The sequence below is a fragment of the Halichondria panicea genome, chromosome 11, assembly GCF_963675165.1.
Source record: "Halichondria panicea chromosome 11, odHalPani1.1, whole genome shotgun sequence".
NCBI lineage: Eukaryota > Metazoa > Porifera > Demospongiae > Suberitida > Halichondriidae > Halichondria > Halichondria panicea.
In genome coordinates, this window is record NC_087387.1 from 3216822 (window position 1) to 3232866 (window position 16045).

General features: G+C 39.4%; 2 protein-coding genes across 4 annotated transcripts; both read right to left on the reverse strand.

Annotated features, from left to right (window-relative positions):
- Positions 1–2229: 2229 nt before the first annotated feature.
- On the reverse strand, positions 2230–4345 carry LOC135344667 (synaptotagmin 2-like). The gene is made up of 4 exons (XM_064541917.1): positions 4230–4345; positions 3068–4165; positions 2876–2999; positions 2230–2749 (listed from the first exon to the last, which is right to left on the reverse strand). Exons 2-4 carry the CDS (start codon positions 3848–3850, stop codon positions 2442–2444), a joined length of 1215 nt encoding a protein of 404 aa, XP_064397987.1. The 5' UTR covers positions 3851–4165; positions 4230–4345; the 3' UTR covers positions 2230–2441.
- A 152-nt stretch (positions 4346–4497) lies between these two features.
- On the reverse strand, positions 4498–16009 carry LOC135344670 (synaptotagmin-7-like). 3 transcript variants are annotated; one of them, XM_064541921.1, is made up of 8 exons: positions 15878–16009; positions 10355–10461; positions 10169–10303; positions 8058–8213; positions 7705–8014; positions 7393–7501; positions 5064–5181; positions 4498–4965 (listed from the first exon to the last, which is right to left on the reverse strand). In XM_064541921.1, exons 2-8 carry the CDS (start codon positions 10356–10358, stop codon positions 4631–4633), a joined length of 1167 nt encoding a protein of 388 aa, XP_064397991.1. In that variant the 5' UTR covers positions 10359–10461; positions 15878–16009; the 3' UTR covers positions 4498–4630. The 3 variants fall into 3 exon arrangements, with proteins under 3 accessions (XP_064397991.1, XP_064397992.1, XP_064397990.1); XM_064541922.1 differs by lacking the exon at positions 15878–16009 and adding an exon at positions 12406–12439 and having other exon boundaries at positions 7705–8005; XM_064541920.1 differs by lacking the exon at positions 15878–16009 and adding an exon at positions 12406–12439.
- Positions 16010–16045: the final 36 nt, after the last annotated feature.

Genomic DNA, 16045 nt, shown 5'->3' on the forward strand with positions numbered 1-16045 from the left:
GTGACCACAACTAGAGTCTACTCAGTTCTTTCCTCATTCACTGAAAATCGGCTGTCTTTGTTGACTACAACATTACTGGCTACCAATGGTAGTCAAAAGCTTGTCATTTAACAATCGTGCCATATCTAATCTGTCTTGTATTACGTCTCCTGTTAGTCCATAGCTATAGAACAGTAGGTCTAGTCTATGAGTCGTAATAGTTTAAAACTATCGTTGTTACACCTGCTATATTAAGGTAGCCCTAACAAAAAACAGCAAAAGGCAAAACAAAAAAACAACAAAAAACGAAAATAAAAAAAAAACAACAAAAAACAAAAGTAACTAAGAGGTGCAGGCAGTGACAAGGACAGTGACATACAAATTAATTAACAGACACAAAACTGTAAGTAAGGGCAAGCAGGCAATTAGTTATAAGTAAGTAATCAATCCGCACATGAGCCTTAAAACTAAGTAAACTACTTGCAGAGACAGCACTGCTTGGTAGGGAATTCCAGAGTGGAACTACATTTACAAAGAATGATGATTGATAAGACAGTGTTTTGGCAAAGGGGATAAGTAGAGGTTGGTCATGATGGTAATGCCGAGGGTTCGGTTTCGGATTGAGTGTGAACCTTAACGAGTGGAGAATTGATTCCCCCCTGATGATCCTGCGGCACAGAGTTACTTTCTGTTGAGACCGTCTTGTGCTCAGAGAGGGCCAAGATAAACTAGCTAGCAGAGGTAAGTATTGATCTGACCAGCGTTTGGTACAGAGTCGCGCCCCAAACTTCTGAACCGACTCCAACTGATTGGTATTTTCGGGTAGGTAATGGAGAAGGCGGTGACCCTTTACCGCAAGCGGTATTGCCATATTTAGTGGCGGCACAAGAGGGCGGCAAGCGGGTGACTCTAGCCTCGTATCCTCGACTTGAATTCGAGGCCATACAGTTTTACAAATTAAATGATGTACATGGGACATTCATGAATTCATTCATTCATTCATGATGTGAACTCAACACAAAAAAATGAGCACCCCCTCCGATTTCAACAAAACTTGGTATATACATTCCTTACCATAAGTTATATAACCACACCCAATTTTAGCCCTATATATCATACGGCTTCTTAGTTACGAGCCCTTGAAAATTCACCAAAATTTTAAAGTTTCGGTGACCCACCAACACTTCTTAGAGCATAACTTCTGCCATGATCAGATAAAAACAGTACCACCGTACTCCTTATGATATAACCTTTCTGGTGACGTGCTTAAAGGGGGTGGGCACTCATTAAAGGGTCAAGTCATTACCGTAACCTTTAATTAAGCATTACTCAAAAATGGCGCCTTTTTTTTACCAAACTAGTCTTTAGGTACTATTTCCCGGCTTGTATAACTTTTGTGATGGGATCTTCATGGGATCAGAAGATATGGACTTTGCAATACAAGTTGGTGCAATTATTAACATTCCTGTGGGCCATTCCATACCAAGTTCAACATTACCTAAATGGATGACTTGTCAGAATTCCCCGAAATGTCATACATAGATAGAGTAAGGTGAGGTAATAACACACATAAGAATTTAGGGTTATTTATTGTATGGCTTCTGGGGTATGGGCACCTGAATATCGCCGTTTTCCCAGACCAGTACCAAGACGGATTACCGGTCAGTATCCTTCTTTGTAGAGTATCTTCTTTGTAGTCGACACTATACAGTCGATGTGTTGTCTTTTGAACCTTTATCATAATATTAGTGATGCAATTTGAGAAAACGACCACTTGGCTTGGTCTAAAAAAGTTGAGATCTCTATGCATACTGATAGAACAGAGAAATGCCTACACAATGCTATGCTTAGTCTGTACATACCTCATTCTATGACTAAGTTATAATCGTTTGAAGTTGGTTGCTATGAAATTGCATTATTGAAAAAACGCCATTCAACGATGCCCTACTCCATTAGTAAGCCTATGTTTTGCGTTTTTTGACGAAGCACTGAGGTGAAAATAATTGGATTTAGAGCACCAGACTTCACATAGAGATAGTAGAAAGGCTATAGATACTTGTAAGCTTATAAAACTAAATTCATCACTTTGCACTAAAGGCTACAAATTTGCCTCTAGCTCAAATTGAAAATCTAAGCCAAGTGGTCTGTTTTCTCAGATTGCATCATTTAATTTAATTAATAGATCAAAACATCTTTTTTTGCAATCTGCGAAATTTAGTTCTACTTAAAAAAAGCACTAAACGATCGATGTACGTTCACCATAATTATTACCAATTTTTTAATATTTCAACTGACACTGAAAGGTTGTACAGAGGGTTAAGATAGGTGTATGAAATTATGAGCAATGACAAAGTTATAATACATTGGAGCTAGGTAGGTCCATTCAATGTGGGTCTAAGATAAACTATAACTATAAATCTACACAAGACAGACTAATTACTAATGTCCACTCCAATTAACAGTCAGGGCCGCCAGAGGAAATGATAGCGACAAACTTCTTGTGGAGTGACTAACATTTCTTCCCAGTGTTTTCTCGCATCTTTTTGGGCTTCATTAGGCCCAATGCATACTCTGCCAATTACATCATCTGGCTTCATGTGATCGTAGTCATAAACTGTAAAGCACAATTTACAGTCATTAATAGACAGATCTTGCAGGTCAAACTGGAAGGGTTCATGGAAATCAGGGTTGAGGTCATTCGTCTTTTTACTTGATTTCCACTTCCTCAATTCCTTCTTTTGGTGGAAAAGCTTGACTTTTACATATGGATCTGAAAGAGAAGACATTAATTTTGTGATAATTATGAGTTAAATTTGTAACACTACAATGTTTATATATACGTAGGAATATTAATTTTAATAAATTAATAGGCATCATTATTATTAAGTTTGCCAACCTGATGTGCCTATTATGTCTTTTTTTGTTAAGTTCCTCAATTTCATCACCGTACCCTTCAAACTGTTGACGTAATCATCATAAGCGAGGGACAGAAGAATGGTTCCGCTGCTGTTTGCACATGCCTGTGCAATTGAACAAAACCAGAATAACGCTCTACATGCTATGATTGCTGTATACTTACTGTACATACCTTCTTTTCATTTTTATGGACTTTATTATCAAAATGCATCGTACTTCCTGTGAGGTCCGCATCTTCAAGAGAAATGGTCACTCCGCCAATCTTGTCGTCCTTTGTTATTGTGTCATGATCGTAGACATACAATTGCAGTATCATGTCGCCTGTATCACATGGATACACATTTTTGAATTCGAATTTCTCGTCAAAAATCGGATTCAAACATTTCTCAACTATTTTTGATCTAACTCTGTCCTGATTTGGATACAGGATAATTTCCACATAGGGATCACTAGTACCACAACGATCCATTGCAGGAAGATTGCAGGCTGACAATAAATGAACAGTTAAAACTGAGCGAACCACATCATAATCCAGGGAAAATTTCAGTGTAGGATTGTCAAGAGGACTACCTATTTCTTGAGACTGTTTGCTCACTACATCAGAAAGAGATCTCATGTGTGTTTTCCTTGTTGGTGGAATTTCTTGTTTAGCCATCACATTTTGCAAAGCTTTATTTTCAGGCGGCCTGTATAACCTTTTCATTGGTACAGATGGTTGCGGCTGGTCAATGAATACCCGACTGAATTTTTTACAATGAGGACTATTTATTCTTTTTGTTGATTTTGCTGTTTCGAACATGGGTGGATAAGACGGTCGACTTTCAGTAACTTGAGTAAAGTTGAACGATTTTTCTGGGTGACCTGGATCATCGTGACTGAGCTCAGCATATCTTACAGCACAAACCTCTTTCGGCTGCTTGAAACAAAAAGAACAACACTTTTTACACAAATCCATTACTATTCTGATTTTGTTCAGTACAATCTGCTTTAAAAAAATTATTTTGAGGTCTTCTAGTAGTGGCAACACAACAGTCACAACCTTTAAAAACAACTTTCAATGTTTGTTATAAGGTGTTTGTGATGAACAAGTTTGAATGCATAAGTATGCACTGTCACTACAATCTACACTTCGTCAGCTGCAGTGGTATAATAGCAACACTTTTGCAGCCAGTTATTGTTACCCAGCTATCGTTTCACAATTTAAACACACCAAAACAGTTGGTGTAGATCTAGCTAGAATATATACATCTCACTGGAGAAGGAAAGAGAGCTGTACTGTCCAGTGAAAAAAACTACCTCCGCACACACTTTAAAACTGCCAAATTATTAATGACACACCACGCACACATTTATATATAGGTACTGCAGTAAAACAATACTTCTCTCCACTGATTACTATGAACTTCCCTAACAACACGAACATACAATCATAATTGCACTGTTAGCTAGAATCTATACTGAACCCACTCTTCTTTTACTTCCTGATGTAATAATAACCCCTTGACCATTAACACAATACATAATTATACCGGGACAGTCTCAAAAGCAAGATAAGCAAAATAGCTGAAAGCACTTCAACAAGGGACATCAGTAATGTTTGCACACAGAAACTGATTTCATTGTCCATTTGGGACCGTATCTTAGTAAAAAGCAATAAAATCAATACAGTATTGGCTCAAAAATATCGCAAAGAAATTAACGTACATGTACAGCCAATGCATAAAAGACGTAACAGCTACAATGTGTAGGTTCTAGTTAGTTTTACAGATGTCACACTGTGCCAACGGCTAACAGCATGACTAGGAGTGCTGACAAGCTCCTCCCAGTGGGTTTTACACGAGTCTTCAGAGACATCGGCTCCAATTTGTACAGATCCAATTACAGAATCTCGTCCAAATCTATCGTAATCCATTACTAATAATTCTAATGTTACTTTGTCTAAACTCATCTGGAGGACATCAAACTGAAACTGTTCGTTGTAGATTGGACTTACTGTCTGTTTTTTTATCGAGGACTTCCACTGGTATTGTCTTATAAGTTTGTGGTGCAAACGTACCTTTATGTACGGATCTGAAACGAAACAAAAACCAAAAAAGAATTACACACTTGTATAATGTCGAACACAACATTTCACATTTTGCATAAGCACTACTTGCATCAAAAATTACCTCGTGTGCCTGTCAGTTCTGATCCACCCAGATTGGCCACTCGTAAGACAATACCTTGGATGGTGCTTTGTTCAGGCTTATACGTGAGAGAGCACAGTATGTCACCACACACGCCATTCTGCAACAATTTTATTGATATGCAGCTGATTGTGGTACATCTCATGGTAGTCAAATTTCATGGTGAAGTGTGCATGTATTTGTACTTCCAACAGCTTGTGCTCAAACCGTTTTAAAGTGTACAACAATTATGTACTGTTGATGTAATAATTATAGAGACAAACAATTTTAGGGTACGTGGCACATCTTTCAATTACGTTTAGTCTGAGCTGGCCTCTGTTTCAATGAAAGCACTGCGGGTGCTGATGCCTCGGTGGATGTGTCAAAGCTACATAACATAAACCTACTATATAGTAGTTGCTAATACACACAGGGCAAGAGCCAGGAGAAGCAGAGCTTTCACGAGCTTGTATATCATGCCACGTACGTACGGGAAGCCATCTTTGAATAATAAAATTACTGATGGAACATTTTTGCATTAATTTTGCTGCATGCAGGCTATTAATAATGCAAAAATCACAGGGAAACTCAGAAATGTTCGTCAATAATTGATGCTAAAAATGATGCCAAATGTACAAAGTCTAAAATAATTAGTGGCTGCTGCATTAGTAGAGCCTTGCAGCTCTCTTCTCACTCTTGCAGCTACCAATAGCAAGCGTTCCAGTGCAGAGCTAACTACTAAGTAAAGTAGCAACACTCCAGGGGACAAGTTTTGATATGAACTCAATAGCATTCCAAGTAGGCATAAATCGAGAACCAAGCATTATTTTGCAAATCCACGAATTAAAATCCAAGAAAGCATGGCTAGAAGCCTATAGAAACTCTTACTTGCACTTCATTAATACTTGAGCAGCGCTGTAGCAGTCTACACAGACAGACACACACAAACACACTACCGTATACCTCGCTTGCGCATGTGCACCGAGGCATAATAATTATTATAATACAGCTCAGGACTGACTACAAGTAAGCCCACTTTAGTTAGCAAATCCTAATTAACCCATAACACTCTAGACCGAAGCAAAACATACCTCGAGGCAAGCACTCGGATGTACGAGGAATTTTCAAAATGATTGAAGGATGGCATGCTCATGTGAATCATATATTGCACGTTCATGGCGCACATTGACGACAGCACAGTGCAATACGTGAAGTAATGCTTTAGTATTACCAGGAGCACATAAAGAGAAGGAGCATAACTCCCTACAGATGTGCTCCTGGTATTACCTTTAATCACCTTACTACTACTCAGATGTAAATGGGTTGGATAACAGCTTCTAATTGCAATAATTATGTGTTCCATAGTACAAGCTACCTGTTCCATCTGTGTGTGTGTATTATTATTGTACTACGTAACCGAGGGCAGTTCTATGTATTCCCTCGGGGAATACATAGAACTGCCCTCGGTAGTACAAATCCAATACACCCTTGATATCCATGGTACAACTAGAGCACTAAAGTGCAAACCCTCGGCTGGTGACATGATTATAAAGAAACCAGAAGACTGATATAATGCAGTGCATATAGTGATGTTGTTATCATCATCATGCATGACTTGCACAGCAACTCAGGAGCAATAAAACTAAACCAGACTGGAGGCATACTGAAACATTTGAGAACAGGTAGTAGTACTATAGATATATGCACTGTGGATTAGGATCACAGCAAAGAAGCCTGGAGTCTCAGAGAAGTATGGCTCCAGGTCCTGCATGGATCCCAGTCAGCTAAAGCAAGCTTTCTACTTTAGTGACCCTGTTCCATTGTTCCTGGTAGATATAGCTTTCTACTTTAGTGACCCTGTTCCATTGTTTCTGGACCTGGTACAGGATCACTTCAGTTATAAGTAACGCATGTGCAAGTTCTGTTCAAGCTACATTTTGCTCGCTTTTATTAGACAACGAAGCTTTAACACCGAAAGCTGCCACTATCCAAAGTACTAACTTGTTGTGTGGAGGCTACTCATGCTGTAAACGCAGTGCTAGAGCATCCAGGTAAGCAGACCTAGTCACAAGCTTATTCAAGCTTCTTAGCTTTTGCTCGACAAAGAAGCTTTAACAGCAAAATCTGCCACTATTTAAATCAAGATACTGTTGTGTGAAGGCTATCCATGCTGTAAACGCAGTGCTGTGGCATCCAGGTGAGTAGAAAATCCCATCACAAACAGACAAACAAACAAACAAACAAACCAACAGACTACTATACCCGTGGCCGCCCACGCGCCTCGGGTAACTATTACATGTACGTAACATTGTATTCTGTGACCAAAACTTACTCTAGTGGGAATGGGTACTCTCTCTATCTCCATCTTTGTGCAAATTCCCAACAAGTCAGCATCTGCTAGATCCATAGTCACTGTGCCAACCAAGTCTCTAGATGAAAACCTAAAACAATAATACAGTGAGATATCATTATCACTCACTATCATTATCACTCACATAATAAGAAACAGTAAACAGAAACAGTGCAATATAATTATGAGACGTAATGCGCTTTAGTGTTACCTTTGATCTGCCTATATGTGCATGTATGCCACATAACAATTATATATACATGTACGTAACATATTGTATAATAAGAAACTGACTTGGAGTATTGAAAGATTCTAAACATCAATGTCTGCCTCCGTAGTAGCTCTGACCCAGACAGATTAGAAAATTGGAACATTTGCTGATAAGCAGGGTTGGAATTTTCGTGCACAACCTGAGACTCGAATACTTCTAGTTTGTTGGGAAGTAGGTAGAGTACCACACATGTGCTGCTAGATTTGACTGGTAGATTGTATGCTTGCAGAAGGTGGACAGTGAGTGTGTTTTTCTGAATATCATAGTAGAGAGAGAACTCAAGTGTCGCTAGAGTACCAGAGATGATAGGCATTGGTCGAGTTCCTAAGAATGCTTTCAATATACACGTGCAAGAAATTACTTAAGCAAAAAATACCTGGTTCTTTGGTTGTGAGTGTTGCTTTCGGTTGATCTGAGATCACCGATAACTGATCTTCAGTATCACTTGCATGAGGGTGAACACTATACTCTGCTTTTGGTTGATGAAACACAAACGATTTCCCAAATTGGACAGGCTCAAACTGCTGTGATTCTGTAAATTCCATAATAGTTAAACTAAGGCCCGTGTGGTACGTATATTAGATTTACACACGAGAATAATCTGATAAGCCACACGGCGAAGCGGAGTTAATTTTTTGGCAGAGTTTTTCAGGTTGCTTAATTGCAGTGGCCAATTTAGCTCAAGTGGTGTTTTAGTTATGTGTCTTACTTGGAATCCAAAGCTCACGTGATATGGACTCTCCGAGGCAAGAAGAAGATGACTATACCAGTAACTATAATTATACACAGTTAAGTATCTCAGGGATACGATCAAACTACGCCACCGTCGGCGCGACAAGGGCATTGACATACCAAAACAAGATGGCGTATTTATGAGGGAATGATGGTGAATATGCAGTTATTATATTCGCTTGATGTTTCGTTATACCGTATAGCGTGTAATTTTCGTGGGGCAAAATATTCGTGGTTTTCGTGGTAGGAGGTCTGACCACGAATATTTCACCCACGAATGAAGCGACCTTGCCTACCTTTACCTGCAGTCCAACCACGAAAATATTACCCACGAAGTGTCTCAATATTGCTGAACCACAAATATTTTGTCCCCGAAAATTACCCGCTATACGGTATGTAGCTACATGTATAACTTCAAACATCGATCAGTTCAATGTAGCAACTTTTTTTATTCAAATTTGGTGGTAAAACGAATCTATCCTCTTTGGTTTTCACACTGTAAATGTCGAGCTTTAAATGGAAAGAGTAGCGTACATGTAACGTGCATGTTACACGCGTTGTGTAATGTAACATGCATACATTTGCATGCATGGTATTTATTATGCCAGGAACTGGTAAGAGCTTACTCATGGTACATGCACACTACATGCACCCTACAGTTATTGTATATGCATAAACATGCAAGACCCATGCATTCTACATTAGGATTGACACGTCCACAACATAAAGTTCGTTATGAGACATAGAAAAGCACTTACTCGATCATAAATAACCTGATTAATGCAGTATACGTGCTTTTCCAAGAAAACTCAGCATTTAAAAAAACTATTATAGGAAATAAAAACAACAGGCAGCAATTGCAAGGTCACTTTCTAGGTAGATACAGTGGATTGCAGTGCACTTGCAACAGAAAATTGCCAAACAGCAAAACCACAATCAGATAAATTATTATGAATATCATCATCAGTTTTCTGGAGCTACATTGAATTTTTCCAAGAGTACTTTAACTTGGCACTTTAATACAGGTAGAAACCATAGAGCCAACTGAAATGAAAACCAATTTTTCAGCAGACACTCATTGAACCTCTCTATAGGCATGCCCCCCCCCCCCCCCCCCCCCCCAAAGAACGTATTTACATGCATGACATTTGTACACTGTACATGCAGTCAGTTAAGAAATGTATTTCATGCATTTCTATATACATTGACTACTAGGCTTTTCAAGAATGCTATCATAAAGTATCCATTCTGTAGGTATCTATGAGTGAGACTAATAGGAGTACCCTGAGAATATCTTTATAATCGCATGGAGATATATGACTGAGCACCTTTTTGGGCTTTAATCCCCCGGGCCCAGCTTGTAGATTGGTCATACCTGTATACCTTCAGATGTTCAATGAGATTCTGCTAAAAAAATCGTTGTAATAAAAGTGCAAGCTGAGCTTAGAATTATTATTGGTAATGAAATTCTATCTGGTGGTTTTGCTGTTGGCAATTTTCTGTTGCAAGTGCACTGCAATCCACTGTATATAGTCTGTTGTCAGGCCATGTCATAGACATATTTGCTGACTCGACAATAAAAAACACCACGTGAATTGTCAATTATACTAATCGAGGTACTCGTGTCGTACCTTCTCTGGTCCATGACAGAAGACACTCATGTACAAAATTGCAACGTTGAGCACTACATGTAGGTAGGGGGACTCGATTCGCTCGCCTCAATTTTGTTTGTACATGAAGAATGACCAAACTCACCGAGCGTGGTGCTTGCTTTCATAGGAGATTGGTATTTAGCCAGTGGGTAATTATCAGAATGGAGGTGAGGACAACAGCATCGCACACAAGAGTGGCAACATATGGGGCAGGCACTTTCATGACTCATTGCTACACCTGTACAAAATCATGTGTACGACATGTAGATTAGAAGTAATTTTTACGTACCCATCAACTGACAATAGCTAGTTATCGTCTGAGGTATTGGTTTGTTCTAGCCAGTGATTCTCTGGAACACCCTGAGGCACCGTCTTTATCATGTGTTGCTCTCTCACCTAGAGCAAAAACTTATATAATTATGGGCAAAATAGAGGTTCGGCATAACTATAATTATGGTTCATATAAATTTATGTATATCGGATTTTGAAAATGGCGAGTTTTAGCATGCATGTGCATGTACATAGATTGCAAGCAAGAAACTCACGAATGAGAAAGCAGATCACGCATTTTGAGCAGAGCTTATGCTCGGGGCGTGGATTGAAGCAAGCAACCGTTGCACCGTTGTGAGTGGCAAAAGCATGCTGCTCATACAGAAATGATATTATATAACATGCACAATTCACGATGCGTTGATGCAAAATAAAGAGTTGCTACTATAGCGCTAGACATTAGAACAAGGCAGGCTACAGACTACCATATACAGTGCCTGCACCTTACACGTAGAGAGTAAAAAGGTTATGTTCAACTTACTATGCATGCATAAGTCGAGCCAGTATAGTGTGCAATGAGGCTGTGGAAGGCTAAGCATTACTTTCCTATCTACTGTGCATGGAGGGACGTTTCACTGACGTCCGAGAACTAGCTTTATCGTTGTGGTACGTATTGGTCACATTGGTCACATGCGATCACCGCCAACTTGATTCTTGTCAGGAAATTCATATAGATTACAAGCTAGGCTAAGCGTGTAAAACGTCGATCGTTACCGTCGCGGTTTGTCTTTGACATCAGCACTTTTTAATAGATCATTCTTTTATGAATGATCTAACAAAACACAATTATACAGTCCCAAAACAAATTTGCGTTTTTTACTTAGCTCTAGACTAAAGGCATTGTAGCGAATAAGAAGTATTTTTCAAATTGCGAGTTTGAAGTTCAAATGGCTACACCCCTACAGTAGAGAGGTTTAAAATTAAACAATGATTCCAAATTTTCGAAGTTTGATGTGAACCTGCGAATTTTTGCTCCTTGAAAATAAAGCGCTACCGTATTACTAGAATATTTTGCGAGTGAAAAACTTTTGCGAATGAGCCAAATCAGCAGAAAATATGACAGTTTGCGATCTAACTGATTGATTGACCATCGCAAAGTTAGCAAATGTTTGATGCTCGCAAAACATTCTAGTAATACGGTATACGGTAGACACGTACAGTTTGAGAAAAACAGAGTAGACTCAGCACTAGAACATAGGAATAAATAATTATGGAGACCACATGCAGTACTCTTGGATCTGTACTGTACGTAGTAATCACTTTGTTGGAGAGCATTATTATTATAGTAAATGATTGTAGAACATCTTATGAATCCAACAAGGTGATTACTAGAGAACAGAGATACTGCAGGTTGCCAAGTTCTTCTGTTTACTGCTGTAGCACTACTCTCTTCTTCTCACAGGATTTTTAATTTAGCACGCATGTTGAAAGCTAGTGTACGTGATACACCTTGTAATTGCAACTCACTGTTGAACCGGTGATAACAGAAAGTGTTATTTACGTATGTATCGGTACATGCATCAACTCTAAGAGGAGCACAAAGCTTTGCTTGCGTACACGGATTCCAAAGTAGAAAGTGAACTGTACCAATGATGTAGCCTAAATATATTGCATGCACTACAGCACAGCAACTCGATATTCAATTTGCATCAACGCGTACATAATTATATTATATATTGTGCATGTTTTACTACCATTTCTGAGTATAATATGCAACGTGCTTTTGCCACTAAAGGGGGCTAGCTGATACACAGTGATCCACATAGGTGTTGGCTACACCCCGTGCACATGCCCTATGGTTAGAAATGCAATCAGGCTTGTACATGCATGCAGTGTCATTTATTTGCAATTGTTCGAAACACAACGGTAGTATATACTACATGATCATGCTTAAGCAACATACAACAATAAATTAAAATCTTGTGCTAGCATTTTCAATAGATATACGTAAAACACATCTATATACGTAGTTATGGGCTGAGTCAGCTAGGCTGTGGGAAAAAACAATACCTTATTGAAGCAGACCCAAAAGCCCTCCTGCTCCTCTCTACACCAGCCAAACCAGCTTGTTCTGAAGCAGTCTGTCAACTTTTTTCGCTCTGTATCACAAGCGATTAGGGCGTTTGCTGTTGCTTTTTCTCTTAGTTTTTGCTTCTCTTCAGTATTGGCATATAGTCGACTGTCCATACAACTGTACGTCTAAATGAATACCACTATAATTATGAAGCAACCCATTTCAATAGATTATGTCATAGATTTTAGATAAGACAGGGGGAATGGGCATTAATGATGGGCGTTTCGGTAAACTTTTTTTATAATTCCTTCAGCCCCAGTGTCCAGCAGATAACTAATTGCATTGAGCAATTAATGTTGCCATTAACTTTGTTATACATGTACATGTAATGTACCTCAATTTCAAAATGTTAAAAGCGCTTCAGTAAATCTAATGGGCATTAATGATGGGCGTTTCGGTAAACTTTTTTATAATTCCTTCAGCCCCAGTGTCCAGCAGATAACTAATTGCATTGAGCAATTAATGTTGCCATTAACTTTGTTATACATGTACATGTAATGTACCTCAATTTCAAAATGTTAAAAGCGCTTCAGTAAATCTATATATCTATCTATATAATTATGCTTAAGCCAAGATAGCAGCAATAGTTAGAGCGAGCCCACTTATCTAGTAAGCAGCTTGCATGGACGGCAACTTCTTGTGAGGAGTTCTGTTTACAGTTTGAGTATTCAAGTCAGTCGTGATGGAGAGTTGTGGAGATATGTAGCGAGGAACCAATTAAGTACACGTAATAGTTGTACCATGGATATCAAGGGTGTATTGGATTTGTACTACCGAGGGCAGTTCTATGTATTCCCAGAGGGCGCAACCCGAGGGAATACATACAACTGCATGAGGTAGTACAATAACAATACACACTGCATATATCCATGGTACAGGTAGCTTGTACTATGAACACGTATTGCAATTAGAAGCTGTTAGCCAACACAGACCCTGATGCCAGAGCAGACATCAGAGCGAGAGGCTTTTGGACCCAAGGCAGAAACGCATTTTTTGACACAAGGGTATTCTACCCCCACGCGAGAAGTTCTGTCCAAACCCCTCAAGTCGCTTTTTCAGAAGATGGAGAGAGAGAATACGGAGAAAGGATAAATGAAATTGAGCATGGCTCGTTCAGACCTCTAGTTTTCTCGGCATGTGGAGGCATGGGCAAGGAGGCTTCAGTTGTAGTGAAGAGATTGGCTAGAGACCTAGCCATGAAAAGAAACGAAAGCTACAGTCAGGTGGTAGGCTGGATGTGAGATGCAGTCTGGCCTTTTCATTGGCAAGATCAGCCATACGTTGTGTTCGTCGTTCTCGTTCCACCAGCAGAAGAGACATTCGCCAGTCTCCAATGGACCTGATCCAAGCGGAGACACGGTTCGAGTGCGAATAGACTGTACATGTATACCCAAACTCTCATCAACCTTTAGAACTCTACATACATACATGTAACTGTCCAAAAAAAAAATTAGAAGCTGTTATCTAACCCATTTACAACTGAGTAGTAGTAAACACTCTTTGATCCCTGCCATGCATGCATGCACTGTGCACATTTTGTGTGCGTGTGCTTGCACTTGACAAACCACATTTACAACTTCACACCCAGTTCCAATCAGAGGAGGAACACCAGGGTCAATAGGGTAACGTTTAATGAAGAATTAAACATTCTTGTTCTGGGTTCTTGACCTTTGCTGCATATAGCAGCTTAGCGCTTCTGTTCTTTATTTGCCTGCTTGGAAAGCTTACTATACCTATAGATCTATCCAGTGCAGCAAGCCAATACATCAACATTTATTCCCTAGCCACGGCAGGCTATTTCCATATCTTGTGGTTTCGAAGAATGCAATAAAAGGTCAAAGGTTGCAATGAAATCCTGGATCTCCTCTCTCAAACTGATTCCTCTGGGGCGCGATAGCTCAACCGATTTCTGTTGTGATTATAAAGAGGATCAAGCTATTGGTGGTGTATAAACTCAGGGGCGCGAGGGTAAACTCAGTTTTGCATGTAAAACATAGGGCCACTGGTGTTTTAATTAGTGACCTTTTGACCCTGGCATTCCTCCTCTGAGTTCCAACATGGTCCGGTAGTTTTAGCGAATCTGATTGGATACTGAAGAATTGATCTTCACAATGTGATCCTAGTGTGTCACAGTAGTGATCTATAAAAGAGTGGCTAGTAATGCAGTGCATGTAGTGATGAATATCATGTACACATGTATGACTTATTAAACTGTCTAGCACAGCAACTCAGGAGCTAAATCAGACTGGAGGCATATTGAAACATTTGAGAACAGGGTTTTAAGTGGTACATAGATAGATATATGCACTGTGGACTAGGATCACAGCAAAGAAGCCTGGAGTCTCATGCAGAGAAGTATGGCTCCTGGAGTAGGATCCCAGAGTGAGACAAACCAGACACAATTCTAGCTTTCTATTTCCACAAACACACAAAGCAAAAATTGGCTTGTGTTTCGAATAATAGCCGTATCTAATTATGGCAAATGTTTCAAATAATAGCCGCGTTTAGTAGTACGCAAAAAGCTTCTTAGGTTTAGCTCGCCTTTCTGCGAAACAAAGACTTCTCTGCAAAATCTGCCAAATTTTAAGCCTTAGTTTTAATGCTACAAGTTTCCCTACGTACAAATTGTGATGCCTAAATCACCAGGTAAGCCAAACTGAGCAGCGGACACACACACACACAAACAGACTGACAGACTACTGTAACCGAGGCCGCCTACGCGCCTCGGGTTAATTATTTTTAGTAAATGGACTATACTTTACTAAGGTTTTACGTTTGTAGTACGATTACCCATAATTATTTTGAAGCGCATGCGCACTATCACCCATGCAAGATAGGTACCAGGCCGTATTTTAATCGGCCTGGAATCAAGGCTAGGAACAGTGGTGCTGTAATTAGGCCACTCTAGGTGATACTCTGGTTTCTGGTCCCACAGTTTCTCTAATTGCATGCGGACGGTATGTTTTTATCATTATTCATTGGCAAAATGAATATCATTAACATTTATTTTGTGCCACATGGACTGGCCATGCATTGTGCGCATACGGTATGCGTAGGAGACAGAATAAATCTGATGTAGGTGGTGGAACAGAAACCAGAGTATCACTTGGAGTGGACTTAGAAGAAATACGGTAACCTTTTTTCGGAAGTGAAACATGGATCAATGAAAATTCAAAGGTGAATGTGTACAGGTACGTACGTACATGACACATGCACTCCGTTTCTAATCCTTTTTTTCCTCTTACATGTACATGTACATCTATGCCATAATAATGCCATAATAATGGCTAGATCTATCCTAGTGTATGTGTATACGAATATTAAAAGGCCCTCACTTCAACTTATATCTATCTATATAGCAGGCACATTATTCAGATCATTCACAATGACTTAATAATAACACTCAACTTGATCAGTGACGTGTACGTGTTAGGAGCAGCTCTTTGAAGATTAATGATCCTGCTCTGATCTGATCTCGAGCGATGATCCTAGATATTATCCTGTATAGCTAGCTGAATTCAAGTGATGTCCGACCTAGTGCAGTGTGGGGTGGTTGGACTCCGCCCAACTACGGAT